The following is a 23,834-nucleotide window of genomic DNA, read 5'->3' as shown; positions in this document are numbered from 1 at the left end:
CTACACATGCACCACTTCCATGGCACTTCTATAGGAGCTGTCATATCTAAGTTAAATCTCTTGTCAGGCAGTGATCAAACCTGCCTCATTTTAGGCAAGGTCTGTAACTGAAACCCCCACTAAAACATTTTACTCTGCCATGAGGTACTGATGTGCTGTTAAATGAAGCTTTACATTTTGGTGATGGTCACTTAAGGCTGAAAAGTAAGGTGTTGTGCTTACAGATTAGTTTTATTATGAAAGGCGTTTTACGTGTGTTCAAAGTTCCTCTTAAGCCGAATGTACGTTTTCCATTTTAGACAATCATTTTTCTAACATATTTTCTTTGCTTTTAGATCCACAAAGAGGCTGCACTTGATAAACTAAAAAGCTGTGGCTTTTGATTTGGAGCAGACTGAAGCCCTGAATGTCCATCCAGCTTTTTATTTCTTTCAATACCAACAGACCTGACTCCCTGTCATAAATCACACTGCATTTCTCATTGTTATTGCAGTTCGAGAATAACCTCTTATAAGAGCATATCAGAAACCATACTGTTGAAATAAAAATTTTAAAAAAATGATTTCTTATATACCGCTGGCAAGCCTGAAGACTATCAAAACGGTGTACATTCAGGTAGCAACTTAGCAAGATTCTAAGAAGAGTTCCATCCACCAAATATTATTTCTTCTGTAAGGGCTTGGGCTAAGATTCAAAGTTTAACAATGCCATGAAAATTGTTGTCTGGATAAAGCTCAAATCCCACTTTCCTAGGGCCTATTACAGTTGCCACCCAATGAGTTACTGTTCTGCTACATAAATTTATAAAAAAAAATAAGAATGGCACAGAATCATTTTTATTTTCATCCCTTGGTGTTTCATGCCCCTCTCCAACTTCTCATGAAGAAAATATTTAGCCATTCCCAAACAAGAGGTACCACTGATGATACTCATCTTCAGATAATTTCCCTGTCCAAACCTACATGTAATTTTTCAGTTTACACATGCATCACTTGAAATTTTAAATTCTTAACAACGTATTTACTCTACAAGTCTCAAATGGCACCACCATCATCAAATGTTGTCAAGCAAAAATAGTCTTTATTCAAATGTCATGGAAACAGGGGTCACTGAATGGTTGCCAGGTGGAAGCAGAGAAAAAAAAGAAAGAAAATAAAATAAGAATATAAAATAGGAAGACTAGCACAAAACTATTTGGAATTCTACAGTTTTCCTATGGATTAGTGTATGTTTAAATTCTCTGCACCACCCTACTTACAATTCAAAGTCCATGAAGGAAAACAACAGGGTGACTAAATAAAAAAAAGTTATATGGAAACATAATGACTTTGGACTTTACAATAAAATGGCATTACAATAAAATGGCATATACCAAATCTGGGGCATCTGTTTTTTTATTTATTTGGGGGGGGGGGGGGGGGGGGAAGGAGAGGATCAGAGGAAAAAAAAAGCTGTAATCACCATACCTACCTAGAAGTCATCATTCACCAAAGACCATCAACTAATTTGACAATTACAGACACGTCATTAGGATAATTTAAAATGTACAGCATTGACATGTGCTACTTAAATCGCTTATGCTACAACTACCAAACATTAAAAAAAAAAATAGAAAAAAATAGAAAAAAAATGTCTTTCCTCATTAGGAAAGTTCCAAATATATTTGCAGTAATCTAGGACCGAGAACGAGATCTGGAGCGGGAACGCGAGGGGGACCTAGAAATAGACCTGGATCGTGATCGAGTTTTTGAAGCAGATTTTGAGCGGGAGCGAGATTCAGATTTTACATGGGTTTGGAATCTTGGATTTGATCTTGACCGGGAGCGGGATTCAGATTTTACATGAGCTTGGAACCTCGGATTTGATCTGGACCGAGAGCGAGATTCTGATTTTATATGAGTTTGGAATCTCGGATTTGATCTGGACCGGGAGCGGGATTCAGATTTCACACTAGTTTGGGATCTAGGATTGGACCTGGACCGTGAACAGGATACAGATTTTGTATGGGGTTGGGACTGAGGGTTAGATCTGGACCGTGAGCGAGATTCAGATTTTGCATTAGCTTGGGACCTAGGGTTAGATCTGGACCGTGAGCGAGATTCGGATTTTGCATTAGCTTGGGACCGAGGGTTAGATCTGGACCGTGAGCGAGATTCGGATTTTGCATTAGCTTGGGACCTAGGGTTAGATCTGGACCGTGAGCGAGATTCGGATTTTGCATTAGCTTGGGACCTAGGGTTGGATCTGGACCGTGAGCGTGATTCGGTTTTCTTGTTGGTTTGGGACCTAGGGTTGGATCTGGACCGTGAGCGTGATTCGGTTTTCTTGTTGGTTTGGGATCTAGGGTTGGATCTGGACCGTGAGCGTGACTCGGTTTTCTTGTTGGTTTGGGACCTAGGGTTGGATCTGGACCGTGAGCGTGATTCAGATTTGTTATTGGCTTGAGACCTAGGATTGGATCTGGACCGTGAGCGTGATTCAGATTTCTTGTTGGCTTGAGACCTAGGGTTGGATCTGGACCGTGAGCGTGACTCAGATTTCTTGTTGGCTTGAGACCTAGGGTTGGATCTGGACCGTGAGCGTGACTCAGATTTCTTGTTGGCTTGAGACCTAGAATTGGATCTGGACCGTGAGCGTGATTCAGATTTCTTGTTGGCTTGAGACCTAAGGTTGGATCTGGACTGTGAGCGTGATTCAGATTTCTTGTTGGCTTGAGACTTAGGGTTGGATCTGGACCGTGATTCAGAATTCTTGTTGGCTTGGGACCTAGGGTTGGATCTGGACCGTGAGCGTGATTCAGATTTCTTGTTGACTTGGGACCTAGGGTTGGATCTGGACCGTGAGTGGGATTTCCGACTTGCCTCTAGATCTTCTCTCTCACTTTGCACCTCTTTCTGATCCAATTCTTGTTGCAATGGCTCTTCCTCTTTGGAAGGAGACCTTGATCTAGACTTGGAAGGTTCCTTGTTTTCTTCCTTCTTTCTGTTTGATCTCTCTCGTCTGCTGTGTTTCTTGCTCTTTTCTCTCTTGCTGTGGCTTCTGCTTCTACTCTTCTCTCTGCTCCTCTTCCTTCCTTTCCTCTTGTCTTTACTTTTACTGCTACTCCTGCTTCTGCGGTTTTTACGCTCTTTGCTTTTGTTTCTAACCTTGCTGATGCTTTCTTCTTTGCTTCTGCTTCTACTTATGCTCTCTCCCTCTCCTCTATCCTTGTTGTTACTTTCACTCCTGCCATTTCTGTCCTCCCTATTATTGTTGTTTTCCCGACTGGGACTCCTACTCTGTGCTCTCTCGTTCTCCTCATTTTCAATGTTCTCCTCTGTATTCTCTTTACTTTTGTTCTGTTCCTTCTCCAAGCTCCCACTTCGGCTCCTGCTTTTGTTTTCTTTACTTGTGCTCCGACTCTTCTTCGCCTTTTTGCTGTGACCCTGGCTCTTGCTTCGACTACGGCTTTTGCTTCTGGAATGCGATCTAGACCTGAAAAAGTCAAGAGTGTTTAAAAAATAAAGTCTAAAATATCAAGCAATATGAAATTCATTATTTCACTCCTTCACACATTCTTTGTAAAACAGGAAAAACCAATAAATGCATTCACGTGAGAACTGCTTCTAGATGAAACATAAAATTATCTTCCACCGATATTAGAACAAGTTTTAATTATAATTCAAGCTATAACACTATTAAGTTACAAACTGTTAGTACCAATTACACTTATGTTAGTGAAACAAAGCTATAATGAAATCCTGATTAAATAAGGACAAAATATTTTTATCAGAATATTAGTGCTGTACTTAAAATCACAAGTAAGCTATAGGGATACTACTGATAATTGATTATAGTCTATATCCATGTCATACAGCTGTATACAAATTTAGCACCCCTGATCAAATATTATGTTTCAATGACTCCCTAACTGAATGGAAGCTAACAAACCTCTCTACATGGTACAAAATAACATGACATCTTAATGGATGACTTTTTATTTTTAAACAGATTAAAGATGAGAAATAAGAAAACAGTGGATGTTTAGACACACTTTCAGTCAGTACCTCCTTAGAAATAACCATTTCCAAACATGTCCTATAGCCAGCTAAAAATCTTTCTATTTTTACTTTTGCAATTTCCTCCCTCTTCCAGCTCAGTAACGTTCTTAGCTCTCCTTGCATGCACTGCATATTTAAAACCGCTACAGATTTTCAAGACATCGGACTGAGGCAGCCATTCTAAAAATCTTTTCTTTCCTGCACGTACACTGTAGGCCACATTTAACACCGATGCTGGGGGCCAAGATATCCAACTGTACTATAGGCGAATATGCATTATGTAGGGTTTACAGTGTAACATATAACAAAAAGGTCTATCCTGTCTTGTTTCACATGATCCCGTATTATATCAGGTCTGCAGTGCACTTCATGGTTGACTTAGGTATAATTTTGGATTTCCATCTTGCTGAAATATCTAACCACTTTTCAGTCTCAATTTCTTCACTGACTGCAGGACATTAGCATCTAGAATTTATTTGAACCCATTCCTCCTTTCACTCACATGATGCTACCTGTGTCATTAGCTATCATACAAGTCCAAAATATAAGATAATTAGCCCTTTTTTAACATCTGGCAAGATCTTTACTTCAAATGCTTCATCTTTTTTGGCTAAACCTACCTTGTATTGGTGTAGTAAACAATTCAGTTTTTCCAAAGCACTTGGTTCCAAAAATTGTCAGGCTTAAACTGATTTTCTTTTGCGTATTTTAAATGGGGTTTTTTTTTAATAGAAAAGGTGTCCTTCTAATATCTGTCCTATGCCACAGCACTGTTGTGTAAGCAATATTGTACTGTGGACAATCACTCCAGGATCAACTAAACTTTTCAGCAGGTCATATGTGGTGCTATGTGGATTCTGTTTTGCAGATCTGTCCAGTTCCAGCAATTCTTTTCCCCCCTTGGTCTTCCATATAACCTCCATTTCTTAACAATGTTTCTCACAGTTGAAGCTGCTAGCTGGAAGAATTAAAGCAGGGATAGGCAGGGCATTATTGGGACCCATGACTGGATGAAGGGCCAGCGAAGTTCAGGGAATGGGGGAAGTCACCCATGACCTCAACCCCAATGAAGGTCTTGGGTTTGTGGTTGCCAGTTTTGTTGGGTGAATCTCTTTACAAAGGTGGTTTATAATCCTTAAATAAATAGTTCAAAACATGCAAATCTATTAGTTTCTATGGACTTTTATACCCTAATAATCCAAGTATTGACAGATTCAAGCTACTCAAAGTAGTTGATTATATTCATCTTAAAATATAAATGGGAACTTGCTACTTACTGCAAACTAACTAGGTGAAAACAAGATGTCAACAACTGAGCAAATCTGGAACTTGTTGAAGTTTGAAAGGCTTGGATTTAATATCAGACTTGAATAGACTGGATTGTTGAGTATCATTTAAGAGTGAAGCAGGAGTCCCACTCTTTAATTTTTCTGAGCTTCCAACGTGATAGCGGTATTCACAGTGGCTCTGCTGCTGAGGTCAGGCAGTAGCACATCCTTGTTCCTCATGGTCACCGCCAAGTCATCATTCAGAGTCTAGAATGTCCCATCTTTAATGGCATACCGAATATTTGTACATCATTCAAAGTTGAACATTGCAAGTTTTGAATGACAGATGTTGACAGAGTGCAGTGGACTTGTCATCTAAATGGAGGCAATTAAAAACTGGTGATGAGTAGCAAGCCAAAAACAGCACCACTGGTCTCCGTTTGGTTCTGGGACCATATCTGTCCACCCTGATCGCTAATTTACAGTTTTTGTTTTTCCCTGTTTTCTATTGTGAATTACTTTCATTTTCAAAGGCTCATACAGCTGGTTAGAGAAGACCATGATTATTCTGTGTACTTCAAATAATTATAGCCTGAAAAATTAGAAGCTTTATTTGTTCAACTGTGGACTTGTCTTCTCCTGAATATCTGAAATTGTAATGAATCACTAAAAATATTTTGGGCCTTATTAGCAACTTTTAAAAAAAATAAAAAGTGGTAATGAATCAACTGGAAAACCATCAAAACCTCTGCATCTGCCATATTCACTTTTTATTCTCAATCTGTTAAAATCAGTGTGTCATGTAACCATGTAGAGGTTGTGTCAGCTTCTATTCACGGGTATTCACTGAAACAAAATTTAAGCAGGAGTCCCCTTAGGAGTTGTAAACAGTTTAAATGTAACATTTACTAAATTCTTTCTTCTTTAGTTGTAGGCCCTGCATGAATATGATTGTCTTCATCTTTCAATGTTGTGATGTTCTTATATCCTTCCTTATTGTAATATCAATCTATACTTTTTATTTTCATCATCCATACTAGATCAGTCCACACAAGTGGGTTATGTCCCCCTGCCAGCAGATGGAAATAGAAAAATACAGTTCAGAGCTGACTTTGCATCTTAAAGGGGGATGGTACTTACTTCTGCTCTTCATATTTTGTCTCCAGCAGACATATGAACTGCTGCAGCAGACATATGAACTGCTGCAGCAGACTGCTAGGCGCCCAGAACAATGGTCTCTAGGCTATCCTCCCCTCGTGGAGCAGTCTCTGTTCTGATGCCCCTGGTAGTCACTGTATTCCCAGGGCTTCTGTCTTCAAGAGCTCTCTCTGGTTAAGCTAGTATCAGGAACAGGGCTGGATCAGGAAGTTAAGATTGTGCTTCCCCTGACTTCTTTAGTTTTCTGCAACAGAACCTCTCCATTGGTAAGTCATTCTTATTCAAGTGTTATTGGAGAAAAATTGTGTAGAAGTGAGCAGCCTGAAGTGGTGGCTACAGGCAGTCAAGACCGTGGCACTGACTGTCAGAGAAGGATCAGCTGTCAGCACAATTGTAGAACACAAAAGGAATTGAAGTGCAACGTCTGTAGATGACCCCTTCTGCCCCTGCTCTACGGGCAGCCAGATACAGAGTTTTTTTTTTGGCGGGGGGGGGGGGGGGGGGGGGGAGGGAAAGAGGACTAGCTAGTCCATGGTACTGGGGGGAGGGGGAACGCAGCAGCTGAGGACCACAATGGCCCATGTGCTGGCAAAACAGCCACTGTACTAGATCTGCTACAGCCCCATCCATTCTTCCAGCCAGGAAAGTGAATCGTAGCAATTGCCACTGTTGTGGGTGGATTGGAGTGTGTGTGTAGGCATCCTTCAGCTTCAGGCTCCTTTCTTCAAACAGAATGATAGCAGCAGTAGCCTCCCCTACGCAGAGGTTTCTTGGGCTTCTCTTAGTCAGAACTGGTTATGAGTTGTTTGGCAACATTCAGAGTTCTTCAGGTGCTAGATCCATTGGAAAGGCTGATTTGAGTTTGGGGAAGAATAGTTTTATTCCATACCAAAGTTCTTTCATTTCCAAAAGAAAGGTAGGTTCTGTGCCCTTAGAAGAAAAGGCTCCAGGTCTCACTCTCGATTTCCTAGATCTTCCTTATCTATACCTGCCCTGAGAATAGTTTTTCCTGCAGACCCTAGGCTCCAGAATAATGGCTATGGATGCAGTACCTTGAGCAGGGGTACAAGGAGAAATTAGATCTTACCTGCTAATTTGCTTTCCTTTAGTCCCTCCGGACCGGACCAGGATTGGACTGATGGGTTGTGCTCGCCTACCAGCAGGTGGAGACTGAGAAAAACTCTGACTCTTGAGAGCCAATAGGAGCCCTGGCCATGTGACCTTAGCCTCAGTATTTGAATAACAAAGCAGGAAAGAAAGACCTTCTGTGCCGTATGGAATCCTAGCAGCCACAAAGCACTCGGCAATGCCAAGTATCAGAGCTCACCAGCAACTCTCACCAGAGAAGTGGTATGGCCCGATATGTATTACAGCTCACCAGCAACTCTCACCAGAGAAGTGGTATGGCTCACTTGTACTATAGCTCACCAGCAACTCTTACCAGAGAAGTGGTATGGCTCACTTGTACTATAGCTCACCAGCAACTCTCGCCAGAGAAGTGGTATGGCTCACGTATAATATAGCTCACCCGCAACTCTCACCAGAGAAGTGGTATGGCTCACTTGTCTTATAGCTCACCAGCAACTCTCACCAGAGAAGTGGTATGGCCCACTTAAGATTTTATATATATTCCATCAACTGAGCTTACCAGCAACTCTCACCAGAAAAGTGGTAAATCATATTTAAGGTTTTATAGATATTTCAGCGACTGAGCTCAGCCACAACTCTCACCAGAGAAGTGGTATGGCGTATTTAAGGTTTTATAGATAGATTCCAGCAATTGAGCTCACCAGCAATATAAACCAGGTAAAGTTCTGTATATATATAGTATTGTTCCACGAATCATAAAGGAATGAATACCCTTCCTACTGAATACACTTTCTACTTAATAAAAGAAGCTAAAGAGTAGAGAGAACATGGGAGGGGCCTGGTCCGGTCCGGAGGGACTAAAGGAAAGCAAATTAGCAGGTAAGATCTAATTTCTCCTTCCTTAGCGTCCCTCCGGACCGGACCAGGATTGGACTGATGGGAAGTACCAAAGCAGTAATCTGAAGGGAGGGACCCTATGAAAACTGCAGAGAAATGCTCATGCTGCATAGGCCACCTGGCGACAACTAACATGTAGTGTGACCCAATGAGAAAAATAAAATGAAACTAGGACTAAGTTGCCAACTTATCAATGTGCACCGAGAGCACCAAAAATCACCATAGTAAGAATAGAGCCCGCTTCTGAAGTTGTGGAATATGTTGTAATACGCTGTGGAACTGCCCTCTCAGCGAGAAGAGAAATAGACATTCTCATTTCCTTGATCCTTCGCGATATAGCGGGTTAGAAACAATGAAAGACTTTTACGCCTACTGGCTAGAAGGACAAAACCAATAAGAAAAAATCGATTGGGAAAGGTGAAAACTTTAAACTACAGCAGACCAAAAAGAAGTTACCAACCGTAGAAGTATTCCACACATAGATCTACTTGCTGCAATGGTTACTAGGAAACCCTGCTTGAAGAGGAAAACTTTATAGAAAAAATTATGGCTACTAGAAAACAGAACTTTAAGAGTCTGTTCACCTAGTTCACCTAGCTGGTGGATGAAGCGGGGGGTACAGGTGTAGGACTCCTTTAAGAAACCGCTTTGACAGTGGATGCTGCATAAACGTGCGGTCGTCAACAGTATCATGCATCACTGATAGAGCTGCCAAATGAACTCTAATGGATGAGTAAGACAGACAAGGTTTCGCAAGATGCAGAAGACATTCCAAAACATGCAAAATGGTACTGTTTGTGGAATGAAGTGGCGAGAGGAGCACCACAGAGTGAACTGTCGCCACTTTGATTCATAGGACTTTAATGTAGATTTCTGTCTGGAAGCAATTAAAACTTGAAGTACTTCCTGCAAAAATATCAAAGATGTTGCGGACCCAGTAACCACGCCATAAGTTTGAGTGACTGGGGGTCCGGATGTAGAAGGGTGCCTTGGTTCTGCGTAAACACCTAGTGAGATGACGGAAGAAACGCATAAAGAAGGTTGAAAAACCCCTGCTGGACGTTGGCATCTGTCCCTGTCTCCGTCAAGACTGTTGCTGAACGGAAGAAGCAAGAAATGTTCGTGAGCCTGAAGGCAAAAAGAGATAGCCCTGAAGTGTCGCAGAGAGGAAGTAAGGCTGAAAAAATGAGAGTCCATTCACCTAAATGCAGGGTGACACAACTAAGAAAAAATGCGTACAAACTCAAGAGTATACTCTTAACTCCTCCTTGGCGGAAGACATAACCCATTGCCATGGCAAGGACCAACATAGCTCTCTCCGCCTTGTTTGTCAGTAGGGAAAACAAAATTCACCCGAAGGTAAAACGAATTGCTGAGGCCAAGCTTCTGCCAAAAAGTGTACTGCACGAAGCATCCCAATGACAGAACTAAGGTTCTTGAGATAACTAGGTGACACTTAAATAGCGCAATAGGATGAAGGAAAATTCCTTCTTGTGCATTAGAAAGTAAAATTGCATTCCGCAGAATAGAGTGAGGAAATGGCCGAAGGCCCAAGGTCACCAAGAAAAATATAAACTGGGATGTTTCCAGAGGAGACAAAAGACCGTGCGCCAACCTGACTAAACAAAGAGAAAATCAGAGATATCTGATGAGAGATCAAATGAGAGGCCTGGCTACAATCACCACCCAACCTAGAGACTGTAAGAAATGCAACACCCGGTGCGTGACCTGAGAACTCTGCTGATAAGACTTTCTCCAATTAGGCAGTCGTCTAGGTAAGAATGAAATGACCCTAAGAGCGCAATGAACATCCTCTTAGATCTATAAAAACGGAAGAGAGAGTACTGCTGAAAATGACCGGTTAATGCATAAGCAAAAAAAAAAAAAAAAAAAAAAAAAAAAAATTAACCATTCTCTGGATCCTGAGGAGAAGAGGAAGGGTGACCAAGGACACCAGTGAAATAGGGCTACAAACTCCAACCCTATCTCTATGGCGTTCCATAGTTGGGTAAGTTCTGAATATAGAAAGTTCTGAATATAGGAGTCCACCTATAGGAGTCCACCAGCTATGGTAGTACGCTCCGGACAGAAAAAAATTGTCCCAGTATGAACGTCTGAGACACCGGCCTGTAATTTCTTGGATCTCCCTAATCCACATACCACTAATCCACGTACCACTGTCATGCGTCCTCCCTCACTGAGATGTAGATTGTAAGCTCCTCTGAGCAGGGAACGTCCCTCTCCGCTAATTTGTACAGCGCTGCGTAACCCTAGTAGCGCTCTAGAAATGTTAAGTAGTAGTAGTAGTAGTACCAGACTCACACCCAATAGATATGAATGTTGAGCTTGTTGCAGGTTAAAACACCGAACCTAGGCCCAGGGTCCCCAGTATTCCTAGTGGTGAACAGCCATGACAAATATTGTATGCATTAGTTTGCAGAATTACTGCACAGCCTTGCTTTTGGAGCAGAGATTTCTGTTCGATACTCTCGTGAGAGGTTTTTTTTTTTTTTTTAATGCTGTTCTGGCTGTAGAAAGGTGGACATTTGAGCTTCCCCAGAATGGCAAAACTTATGTACCTATGCCCATTAGATATGAATGCTGGACTTGATGGACTTTAGGCCTTACCCAGCATAACCATACTTATGTACCTATGGCCTAAATACACAGGAAGTGATTGAATCCCCTTCCAATTGAAAGAACACTCTGGAGTGAAGGCGCATAGAATGAAAATGAAAAAAGTGAAGTTGTGCCACAGCCACTTGGTGAAGGCAGTGTAGACAAGACTGCATCTGAATTCAAGAAAGCTTGATATAACATCAGGTCTCTAAGGAAGAGGAAGAGATAGCAGATGGTATATATAGGCATACTGGACCAAACCAGGATGTTTATAATCTGCCAATGCTGAACTGATAGAGTAGAGAAAAACACGAGTAGATGGTTTGAGGACCGTCCACTATCTTTAAGTGAAAGGATGACTTTATTCTCTAAGTGACCATATGTCCTGTAAAAACCAGAAGAAAGCTAAAATGAAATATGAGAGGCTTCAAGGCAGTTGGAAAAGAAGGGAAGACATGAATAAAGCATGCCTGCTAAGGCAGCTGAATGATTGGGAGCTTGGTAGACAGGACTGTAGCAAGTGCAGCTACCTGAATTGCCACAAAAATCAAATACCTGACATGAGAAAAGGCAAAAAATACTGTGAAAGAGGTCCTCACTGTGCTCTATCCTCACTGTGCTCTATCTACTCACACACAAATATCAAACAGTCTGGCCAAATACAAAAGCAAAAGATATCGACACCAAAAACATACAGGTATCTCCTAAAGGGTGACCTGACATTAAGAACATAAGGGACAAGCAAAATATTATTATAATTATTATTAACATTTGTATAGCGGTACCAGATGCCCGCAGCGCAGAACACCTCACACAGAAAGACAATCCCTGCTCCAAAGAGCCCACATGAGTCTTTATGTAACATATAGTATAGAGAAGCAGTCATTGACCCATGGCCAGACCCTGGGCCAAAGAAGAAAAGACCCGAGGGAAATACCCGTCTGCTGCAAATCCCCAGACTACCCCAGAAACAACATCTCCGTTTCCTTCTACACTCCCGAGAAAAAACAAAACCGAACCGGAGAAACGCTGCCTCGTAAAGGGAACTGCAGCTGGAGGCAAACATGGCTACCTAGCGCGCCCAAAGTAAAAGAACGAGGATCAAAGAAGAAAAAACACGGAGGACATGAAAGGAGATGCGATCGCAAACGAAGAAGCCGGAAATCGCTGCCGCTGGTAGAGGAAGCAAAAAGTTACCCTCCAGTGCCGAGCAAAAACATGCTTTAGCCTCTCCTCCGACGCTAATAGACAGCGCAGCACATCCTGAGCTTTTCAGACCGATCGGAGAAGAGCGGGCGCGCGCCGAAGCGGTTCGCGCCATTTTTTTTTTTTTTTAATTTCAATTCACAGCTACTAAAACGCCAGAAAAAACGGAGGAACATAATTGTGAAAATAAAAAATCGCCCTTTAAAGTCTAAAACACTGAATTTTCCAATCTTTTATTTATTTATTTTTTTTTTCACAGCTGAAGTAGAAAAGAAAAAACTCCGCAAGCATAATAAATCACAACCGAGCTGACTGCCAGGAAAAATCTGGGGAAAGAAAAAAGGACTTCTTCTCGTAATTTCCTTCTATTTGTTTTAACTCTTTTAAAGTACAATCCCCAAAGAGAAATATTCTCTTAAGTTTCTTTTTTTTTTTTTTTTTCCCGAGTTAGAAAAGACAGTGCTGAAGAGAAGTAGAATAGCACAGAGCTGCCTGCTCGTTAACAGCCTGGGTATATACATTTTTTTTTTTTTTTTAAACAGTTGAGCTTGCTCATTAAAATTGTGACTTTCTAGAGTGGCTGCCTCTCCCAAAGACATACACCTTTCTAAACAAAGGGTAGCCCTTCCCAGCTACATGTGGGAGATGGGGAGGAAGGGGGGAGGGACCCGGGGACACCCGAGTTTAACACCCCCAGAGGCTGTAAAAGAAAGGAAAAAGAAATTCCTACCTGCCCAGCGTCTAATAGAGAATTCCTAGGCACAGAAGAAGAGGTAGTATTATTGTTGTTGTAATTATGAACCTCTAAAAGAGAAAGAGATAGAGAGAGACTAAAGGGCTCACTTCCTACCTGCTGGGAGACTGAGAAAATACTGGGGCTAAGGTCACATGGCCAGGGCTCCTATTGGCTCTCAAGAGTCAGAGTTTTTCTCAGTCTCCACCTGCTGGTAGGCGAGCACAACCCATCAGTCCAATCCTGGTCCGGTCCGGAGGGACGCTAAGGAAATGAATCTTTCACATTTCACTTCTGACTTGGGTGATCTCTACGTGTGCCGCATTGTGATAACTTTCCTCACTATAAGGGAGCCAAAAGCATCTGGGCAAGTGGTAGTCCATATACTTCATAGGATTTTATGTTGATACCAAAGTAGCAAGTTTTTGTTTAAAACCAATACTATAATTCAATTTAGCATGCAACTAAGCTGAGCGCCCTCAGCAACCATCAGAGCAATCATCAGCAGTGTCTTCCAACAGCAACCAAAGACCATCTGGTACATTAAGCTAGGTTGCACATGTAACTACTACAGTAACTTGTAAAGTGCATTGGGAACAACATTGACAACACAAAAACTCCTTTGCGAGATACCATCCCATGCTATCTACAGTGATTGAATGCTCCACAGAATCTCACCATGGTCTTCTGTTCCAGACATGGACCACTAAGAGATGATTACCACAAACGCATCCAAGCACAGCTGGTGGCCTCTCTTCTCCAATTCAGCATACAGAGGATATGGAATCAATAAGAGTGTGGACTACACATCAGTGTTCTCTGTGAGAGTAAAGCTATCCTGCTTATAATCGAAAGAGAAAAACGCCTATATTGCGACCCAAATCAGGAGATGGGCGTCTTTCTCCCGTGGGCGCCCAAATCGGTATAATCGAAAGCCGATTTTGGGTGTTTCCAACTGCAATCCGTCGCGGAAATGGGTAAAGTTGACGAGGGCGTGTCGGAGGCGTGGTGAAGGCGGAAATGGGGCGTGGTTATCGGCCAAGGAGAGATGGGCGTCTTTAGCTGATAATCGGGGGGGGGGGGGGGGGGGGGGGGGGAAGGCGTTTTTACCGCAATTTTGGGTCACTTTTTTTGGACCCTTTTTTTTTCACGAACAAGTCCCAAAAAAGTGCCCCAACTGACCAGATGACCACTGGAGGGAATCGGGGATGACCTCCCCGGATTCCCCCAGTGGTCACTAACTCCCTCCCACCAACCCCCCCCCCCTTACAAACTTTTTTCCAGCCTGTATGCCAGCCTCAAATGCCGTACCCACCTCCATGACAGCAGAATGTGTTCTATCCTCTGACAGCCTTTCCCTGGTTCTGATGTGGCTCTTGGGTAAGTGTGACACCTTTTCTGTTAAGGGCACTGCAGAGTCACATCAGCAATGCATTGTGGTGGGTGTAGGGTATTGGGCTCCGTGATTCCACTAGCTTGTGCCACATGCTTACGATGTTGGTAGTTGGTAGGCTCTACTCCCATGGTGCTTTTCCCCCTGCTTACTGGGTCAGAGTGTGCCCTGTTTTGTTTCCGGTAGTCCATGAGGTAGTGGCCATTTTTGTAAGCCAGTTTTAGATCCCTTTCACGTGTTAGCCACGTTAGAGAACTTAGTTCTACGTTGAATGTGGCTGAAAGAGGGCATTGTACACCATTCTGCCAGCTCTGACCTACTGCTAATCTCAGTACCAGGGAGACTTGTTGCCAGTGGGGCACAACCTCTGATCTGCAGTTAACTGTGAGTAAGCGTGCTTATTCCAATAAAGGATGTTTTCGGAGAGATTAGTCTTCAGGTGTCAACTGGTGTGCCAATGTTATATAGCAGCAACAAGTCCTAGAGGCCCGCGTGTATGCAGGTCCCTGGAGCACTTTTAGTGGGTACCGCAGTGCACTTCAGCCAGGTGGACCCAGGCCCATCCTCCCCTACCTGTAACACTTGTGCTGGTAAATGGGAGGCCTCCAAAACCCACTGTACCCACATGTAGGTGCCCCCTTCACCCCTAAGAGCTATGGTAGTGTTGTACATTTGTGGGTAGTGGGTTTTGGGGGAGGGGGGTTGGGTGCTCAGCACCCGTGGTAAGGGATCTATGCATGTGGGAGCGTTGTCTGAAGTCCACCGCACTGACCTCTAGGGTGCCCAGTTGGTGTCCTGGCATGTCAGGGGGGGCGAGTGTACTATGAATCGTGGCCCCTCCCATGACCAAATGGCTCGGATTAGGATGTTTTTGAGCTGGGCGTTTTTAGTTTCCATTATCGCAAAAAAAAAAACAAATGCCCAGCTGAAAAACGTCCATTTTTTCGAAAATACAGTCTGTCCCGCCTCTTCACGTACCCGTTTTCGGACACAGACGCCCATGGAGATAGGCGTTCGCGTTCGATTATGCCCCTCTATGACTCCCCCCCCCCCCTTTGGAAAGTATGATTTAGACATGTAAATATAGGGGAAACCACATCTACAAAATAAGGTCCCAGAATTCAGAATTCCCTCCTTTTACTCACTGATCAGCAACTTGGAGTAAACAGAGATTCATTTATAAAAACAAAGTGTAAACAGAAGTTTAGGACAAATTTAAAAGTCCCTAATGCAAGAATAATAACATGAACAGATGTCATATGGAATAACACACCCCCTACTGGCAAAAGCCACTTGAAAAACCCAGCTGTTAGTGATCACAGACCTTAAAATATTTGCACGACCTCAGTTGGTTGGTATTGGGTCATCTCATGATAACAGCTGGAGCAGCAGGTTCAAGGTGGTGGTAATTTTCTGTTATGCCCATCATGGTCATTGTGATGTTGATGATCTGATCTGTGCTTTTGTAGATGCATCTTAAATACCATCAGAAACAGGTGATTGGTCCATGCCCCCATTGTTGTAATTATGGCAGATGTTAAGTACATTTGTTATCTTGGCTATCTCCCCAGTTCCTGGGGTTCCAAGTAGTTTGGGGCTGCATAAACAATTGTCCTCGTCCAAGGCTATATGCACACCTCAAACTTAGCCAGATGTCACTGGATAGACAGAGCTAGGGTCAAAGCCAGGAATCCTCAGATGCAAAGCATAACTCTTTCAGACACAGAGCAGCCAATGACATAAGCCAGCACAGTAGGTTGAAATATGTTCGTCTATGATACACTGGTTATATAACGGCAAGAGCTTTACCCCCTATATCTGGAACTCGGAGCAATTGTCAATGTCCTAAGAACTTTCAAAACTCGACTTAGCAACAAGGTTGTACTTATTTGGAAAGGCAACCAAGTAGCAATGTTAACATCAACAAGTATGCATACTTTCTTCATGACACAGGAAAAGTATCAAAACTGCTCCTGTCATTTTGGGCTAGAAACAACATGAGAAATGTAATTTGAAAATAAAATAAAATAAAATCCTATCAAATATATGGACTGCAGTGACCTGTAGAGTCTGGTTAACATGTAAATCACCGGATATTAGTCAGTCTTCTAGATAGGGTCAGACCCAGTGTCTGTTCCTGTGCAGATGGTCAGCGACTACCGGCAAGGCACTTTGTGAACACTCTGGGTACCGAAGAAAGTCCGAAAGGAAGAATCTTGTACTGGAAGTGTTGATCCAGGAAAGTAAATCATAGGAATTATATTTTGGGTGGATCAGAGTGTGGGTGTAGGCACCCATCAGTTCTAGAGAAGTAAGCCAGTAAGTCTGGTCCAGTAGTAGGATCGTGGTCAGAGTTCATCTTAAAGTTTTCCTTTCTGAGGCACAAATTAAGGTTGTGGAGGACATAGTGACATAGTAAATGTTGACAGAAAGACCTGAATGGTCCATCCAATCTGCCCAACAAATGGTCCTACTTCCCAAATACTGGAGTTGTTGAAGTCCACTCCAGCCTTGATCCTGATCTGTTTTTGCCGTTCTAAGGTTCTCAGATTTTGGGGTGGGGGGGGGGGGGGATGAGAAAAAATTTGGAATAAAAACATTGCCACCATTGGTGTGGTAGAACGTCTATCACTTTGTTTTGTATGAGGACAAGGATCTCATACACCAGTATGGAGAAATGATGGTGGGGGACTCTACTTGTGCTGGGCTGTCCAGAATGTGATGGGTATCTGGAAACATTTTGAAACCCTTTTTCATGCTGAGGACCCAAAGGTCCACTGTGATGCTTTGTCAAACTTCCCAAGTGTTAGAAGCTCTCCCCCCCCCCCCCCCACCCCCATCTCCACTGGTAGATAGTCAAAAACTGGGGGCTGACTTCCTCTTGGAAACAGTGAAAGTTGTTTACTGATTGTGATCACATGGCCTTTGACACTGTGCTTAGTTCTCAGGTACAGCTCATACCATCTTTGTGGAAAAAAAATTGCTGAAAATATTGGTGGTGGTAGAGTCTTTTGTATTGCTGTCTGTAGCATTCTCTGAAACTAGGTAGGTTGTTCATTGGGCTGGGAGGTAAGCACTTACTGTTGAGCAGTTATCTTATCTGGAATACTGCATCCTTGACCTTGAAAAAGTACCTCCAATGCAAGAAATTTGCTCCTGTTAGGAAGAGGAGAGTAATTGGAAGACATCCTCAGGTTGCTGAAGAACAGTGTGGTGGTGGAGTAGAAGTTGAAACTGGTAGACTACTTTTTCAGATTTAGCATTGCGCTTTGGTTGATTTGTTCCATGTTGCCTAGCATTTTGTGTTCCTTGCTAAAAGGGATGTATGCTTGCAACTTAGATGCTCTAATGCATTTAGGGCTGCCTCAGATACTACTGATTGGTGCAGGAGCTGAGGTTAGTTGTGTCCAAGCACCCGGAGAACTGGAGATATCTTGAATTTGGTTGGACTGAGAGAGAAGCTTTCCATATGAAAATCTGTAGATCCTGTAGGATCTGAAGGACTGACATGGCTATGACATCCTTAAGGATACACTACAGGACTGTAAGATAAATTTAAAAATAAATACAAATTCTAATCTATTGGTGCATTTGAAGTATAGTAATGAGAAAAAGTCCCCCCCCCCCTTCCTAATTTCTCCTATTACTGCATGTATGTCACATTGAATGGTTTCTGATCTTCATACAAAATGTAATATTAGACAAAGGGAACCAAGGGCTGGTGGGAGTAGTTGAGGGGAAAAATATAGGCTGCTCTTTTGAGATCCCTGACAGGTATGTGTGACCTGGCTTGGCTACTGGTGGAAACAGGAAACTGGGCTTGATGGAACTTGGTCTGTCCCAGTATGGCAATTCTAACTGCTTAGAAAGAAGGGGAATGGTCCCGGCAGAACTACTACTACTATAAATCACTTCTATAGCGCTACCAGTCGTACGCAGCGCTTTACAATTGACATGAAGAAAAGACAGTCCTTGCTCAAAAGAGCTTACAATCTAAATCAGGACAAACAGACAGGACCAAAAAGGAGAAGGGAAGGACAGACAGAAGGACACATAAGGATAAGATAAAAGTTACAAGTCAGGAGTCGAAAGCAGCATCAAACAGGTAGGCCTTTAGCCCGGATTTGAAGGCAGCCAGGGATGGAGCTAGATATAATGGCTCAGGAAGCCTATTCCAGGCATAAGGTGCGGTGAGATAGAAGGAGCAGAGTCTGGAGTTAGCGATGGAGAAGAAGGGTACAATTAGGAGAGATTTGCCTAGTGAACGGAGTTCTAGGGAAGGAGTGTAGGGAGAGATGAGGGTGGAGAGGTAGTGAGGGGCTGCAGAGTGAATGCACTTATAGATCAACCTATAGCCCCCCTCCCCAAACCTAGCTTTAGACAGTAATGGTTCACAATGTGGCCCTTGGGCCTAAAAGTTTGCATGCATTAGATAGTTTTATTTTAACAAAAAAGCAAATCACTTTCCTACCCTTCCAGGCAACTAGACCAGAAGATTAACTTTGACCTGTAGATCTATGCATCACACTTGACAGCTTGACTTGCTTGCTTGTGTGCCAGAAGTCGCTGCTTTCTGGGGCTTTCTGCAGTTTTTCCCCTGAGCTGAGTGTATCTATGATCAAAAGTTTTTTTTTTTCCTACCTTGGTTTTGTAGATGATGTATCTCCCTGTGGTCTGCCTGAAGCAGAATAGCCTTGTGGGAGGGCTTCTTTGCTCCACCGGGGGGGGGAGAAGAGGGGCATTGAGATTCATGACGGCAGACATCACATTAGCTCCTACAACTAAGTGTGTGTGTGGGGGGCAGGGGTGATGATGATGAAGTAATGGTTCTGGTGATGCGAGGTCTGCGCTCTCAGTGTTCCTGCTGCTGCTAGAATGTAGTTTGCCTGCACTGGGCTCAGAAGTGGTTGGGCAGGAAAAGAGACAGTAGCTAACAGCATAGTCATGAGAAGATGTGTATATCACACACTATTCAGTTTTTCTTTCCCCTTTTTTTTTGGGGGGGGGGGGGGGAAGGCTATTAGGCCTTCTCCCACATCCACTTTTTTTTTTTTTTTTTGAAAAATCTTTCTGTGACAACTGCATCTGCACTTGGCAGCAATGAAGAAAGACTGATCAGAGTAGAGATTACTAAAAAAGCTTCTCTGAGCTGGAGAAAAGTGTCACACACTGGCTCAGTCAATGACATCATCATTGACTATAGAGAATTTATACTTACCTCTTCTAATTGTAGGAAAGGCAACACTTGGTAAGCCAGGACAGGGACCACAATTCTCAAGTCAGGTGTAAGGCCTCCCTTAGTCCAGCACCTGATCAGGGGGGCCACAGAATATCAAGAATAAAAACGGCAAGCACTGTTGTCCATTCTGAAGTTATTTAGGACTAATTTTACTCTTGATTTTGAGTCTTATCTTGTCTCTGAGTTAGTAACCAAAGACAGACATTTTTGTCTCCATCATATTTGGTTTTGATGAAGTTTTGGAAGCTTGACTAAAACAGTTTTTATTCTCCAGAATAAAAGAGAAGAGAAGGCACCACCAGCTCCCAAGTAAAGGGAATGAAGTCAACTCTGAACTTTTTTTCTCTATCTCCATCTGCTGCCAGGAGGGACATGAACCACTTGGTCTAGATTAGTCTGGCAGGACTCATGGAAAGGAAATGGACAGAAGATGAAATTTCACATCCTATCAATCCTAAAACATTTCTGTGAGTATTAAAATACACACTTACCCTGACCTTGAACGGCTCTTTGAGTGGCTACTTTTACTACTTGCACTCCGACTTCTGCTCTTTCGAGAGTGTTTACTTCGAGAGCGAGACCTGAAACATATAAATAAAAGAAATTTACATACACTCCGTTTATTAAAATCAATTCAAGCACATACAAGAGGCTACTATCAAATTGAAATCAACTTTAGCATCACAGAAGGAGGAGCAGGGGGTATTTATTTATTTGCTGCATTTGTATCCCACATTTTCCCACCTATTTGCAAGCTCAATGTGGCTTACAATGTTCTGTCATGGCAATCGCCATTCCAGAGTAAAAGATACAATTGGTATTACATAAAGAACATGGATAACATAATAGAATTAAGTAATCAGGTATAGAGAGATCACATTCGGAATATCAGGTAAGCAGTGATGCGTTACAGTTCCCATGATGGTTCATTGTGGTATGCCTTGTTGAAGAGGTAAGTCTTCAGTGATTTCTGAAAGTTGATTAGGTCGCACATTGTTTTTACGTCAAATGGCAAAGCATTCTACAGCTGTGTGCTCGTGTAGGAAAAGCTAGACGCATGTGTTAATCTGTATTTTAGTCCTTTACAGTTGGGGAAGTGAAGATTCAGGAATGTGCGTGCTGATCTTTTAGCGTTCCTGGGTGGCAGGTCAATAAGGTCTGACATGTAGGCCGGGGCATCTCCTTGAATGATTTTATGAACCAGAGTGCAGACCTTGAACATGATACGTTCTTTGAGTGGAAGCCAGTGGGCGTTTGTTTTTTTTTTTAGCGATAATGGAAACTAAAAACGCCCAGCTCAAAAACGTCCTAATCCGAGCCATTTGGTTGTGGGAGGGACCACGATTCGTAGTACACTCGCCCCCCTGACATGCCAGGCCACCAACTGGGCACCTAGAGGTCAGTGCGGTGGACTTCAGACAACGCTCCCACATGCATAGCTCCCTTACCACGGGTGCTGAGCACCCAACCCCCAACCCCCCTCCCCCAAAACCCACTACCATAGCTCTTAGGGGTGAAGGGGGCACCTACATGTGGGCACAGTGGGTTTTGGAGGCCTCCCATTTACCAGCACAAGTGTTACAGGTAGGGGAGGATGGGCCTGGGTCCACCTGGCTGAAGTGCACTGCGGTACCCACTAAAAGTGCTCCAGGGACCTGCATACACACGGGCCTCTAGGACTTGTTGCTGCTATATAGCATTGGCACACCAGTTGACACCTGAAGACTAATCTCTCCGAAAACATCCTTTATTGGAATAAGCACGCTTACTCACAGTTAACTGCAGATCAGAGGTTGTGCCCCACTGGCAACGAGTCTCCCTGAGATGAGCAGTAGGTCAGAGCTGGCAGAATGGTGTACAATGCCCTCTTTCAGCCACATTCAAGGTAAGAACTAAGTTCTGTAACGTGGCTAACACGTGAAAGGGATCTAAAACTGGCTAACAAAAATGGCCACTACCTCATGGACTACCGGAAACAAAACAGGGCACACTCTGACCCAGTAAGCAGGGGGAAAAGCACCATGGGAGTAGAGCCTACCAACATCGTGAGCATTTGCCATAAGCTAGTGGAATCACGGAGCCCAATACCCTACACCCACCACAATGCATTGCTGATGTGACTCTGCAGCGCGCATAACAGAAAAGGTGTCACACTCACCCGAGAGCCACATCAGAACCAGGGAAAGGCTGTCAGAGGATAGAACACATTCTGCTGTCATGGAGGTGGGTACTGCATTTGAGGCTGGCATACAGGCTGGAAAAAAAAGTTTTTAAAGTGGGGTTTTTTTGGTGGGAAGGGGTTAGACATCACTGGGGGAGTCTGGGGAGGTCATCCCCGATTCCCTCCAGTGGTCATCTGGTCAGTTGGGGCACTTTTTTGGGACTTGTTCGTGAAAAAAAAAAAAGGGTCCACAAAAAGTGACCCAAAATCTTTTTTTTTGATTATCAGCTAAAGACGCCCATCTCTCCTCGGCCGATAACCACGCCCCAGTTCCGCCTTCACCACACCTCCGACAAGCCCCCGTCAAATTTACCCGTTTTCCGTGACGGATTGCAGTTGGAAACGCCCAAAATCGGCTTTCGATTATACCGATTTGGGCGCCCATGGGAGAAAGACGCCTATCTCCCGATTTGGGTCGCAATATAGGCGTTTTTCTCTTTTGATTATAAGCAGGACAAGCTCACAACAAACTGCAGTGAACCCTGTTATTGGCTAGTCTTTGATTCTACTATCTACAATACTCCAAGCAGAAATCTAACTGATTACAAGTTCTTAAAGATATTCAACAGGATTCAAAATGAATATACAATCAAATCAGCTCACATACTCATATACAATCTAAGTCAACAGTCTAAAGAGCAAACCAGACTAGTCCCCCCACCCAACCTACCAATTACCTCTTGCTCCTTTGCAATTCTGGTCCAAATGACTGAAACCGCGACTAGGATCTGGCCCATTGGGCCTTTATTTGCAATTACCTGCAAACTTTTCTTTTATATTTCCCTCCCCCCACCCCAACATAAGCTAGGCTGGTTACTTCAGCAACAGTCTTGGTTCAAGGGCCATGCAGTATCCTTCTATACTGCAAGCATGGGCGTGGAATCTAGCCATACCACAGAGGTGGCTTTTGGTTATAACTGGTTTGGTACCATGTGTCCAGGATGTGCCGGTTGTATGAAGTCACAAAAGTACACACATTGAGACCCAATTTGTTAGGGTTCACTTAGAAGCAGGCAGACCAGGGTTGCTAGGACTGCATGTTAGAAGTAGTTGCAAAGACTTCCTGGTATCTTTAGTATGATGGAGGTAATATAACAAGGCTCGTCTACACACCAATTTACAAAGAGAAGATTCAGCTTCAGTTGAATGTGGCGGAAGGTAGAACCATGGATTCCTTTGATAGGAACCTGGGGTGGGATCAAAGTAGAACTCTTATGAAAAAACTGAATGTACGGAGAATAGTATGCTAAGGCCCGAATTTCACTTACTCTTCTTGCTGTTATAGCCACTAGGAAAAGTGTTTTCCAAGTTAAGATGTTACATGGAGGCTCAAAAGGCTGTTCTGGGAAAACTGGCCAGACAAATGATCCCATGTTGGCAGATGGGATTTTAAAGGCAGTCTTAGATTCATTAGGCCCCTCATAAAACAAGAGAAACTTATGGGACAAATGGCAAGTAACAGGGTTTTCATTGTGAGATGGGACCAGATGGGAAAAATGTCACCATATAGATTCATATGATCTCTGTGTTGTTAGACTTCTTGCTTTACTGATTTGATAAATGGATCGACTAGGTCCTGCTCAATCACCAAGGTGTCAGTAATGAACTCTTGAGACCAGGATGCAAGATTAGTCCTTATTCCTGATAAAGCCCGACTGAATTTCGGTTTTGGTTATGGTGCCAAACCAGCCCGAGATACTTTTTCTGCCCGGTTTTGGCCAAAAGTTTATTTTAATTTTTGGTCAAAAATGACCATGTGTTTTTGGTGGAAGCTGAAAATTTGTGTTCTGTCCTGTTTGACTCCCTCCTCCTCTCTCAGGAGTTACTCCTTCTCCCAGCCCCCTTCCCCACCTGCAGGACCCCCTCTGGGCCTATTAATCCCTGGTGGTCTAGGGGTATAGTTGGGGCAGCAGCAGTCCTCAGTTACTCCTGAACATTCTGGCTCTGCTCTCAAAATAGCTGCTGTGACCG

The 23,834-nt window shown here is 43.2% G+C and overlaps 1 protein-coding gene across 5 annotated transcripts in view; it reads right to left on the bottom strand.

Annotated features, from left to right (window-relative positions):
• Positions 1-1,407: 1,407 nt before the first annotated feature.
• The window catches only part of SRSF4 (serine and arginine rich splicing factor 4), a 52,277-nt gene continuing 29,850 nt past the window's right edge, over positions 1,408-23,834 (bottom strand). For 2 of the 5 annotated variants that reach the window (XM_030217642.1, XM_030217647.1), the window contains 2 exons: positions 20,134-20,223; positions 1,408-3,474 (listed from right to left, as the gene is read on the bottom strand). In XM_030217642.1, coding sequence (XP_030073502.1) covers positions 1,674-3,474; positions 20,134-20,223 — 1,891 coding nt within the window. In that variant the 3' untranslated portion in view covers positions 1,408-1,673. The remainder of the gene's footprint in view (positions 3,475-20,133; positions 20,224-23,834) is intronic. The other 3 variants (XM_030217645.1, XM_030217646.1, XM_030217644.1) reach the window with 3 other exon arrangements.

This window comes from Microcaecilia unicolor, chromosome 11 (genome assembly GCF_901765095.1).
Source record: "Microcaecilia unicolor chromosome 11, aMicUni1.1, whole genome shotgun sequence".
Taxonomy (NCBI): domain Eukaryota; kingdom Metazoa; phylum Chordata; class Amphibia; order Gymnophiona; family Siphonopidae; genus Microcaecilia; species Microcaecilia unicolor.
The sequence above is the reverse complement of the archived record's forward strand: the minus strand, read 5'-3'. Positions and strand labels throughout refer to the sequence as shown.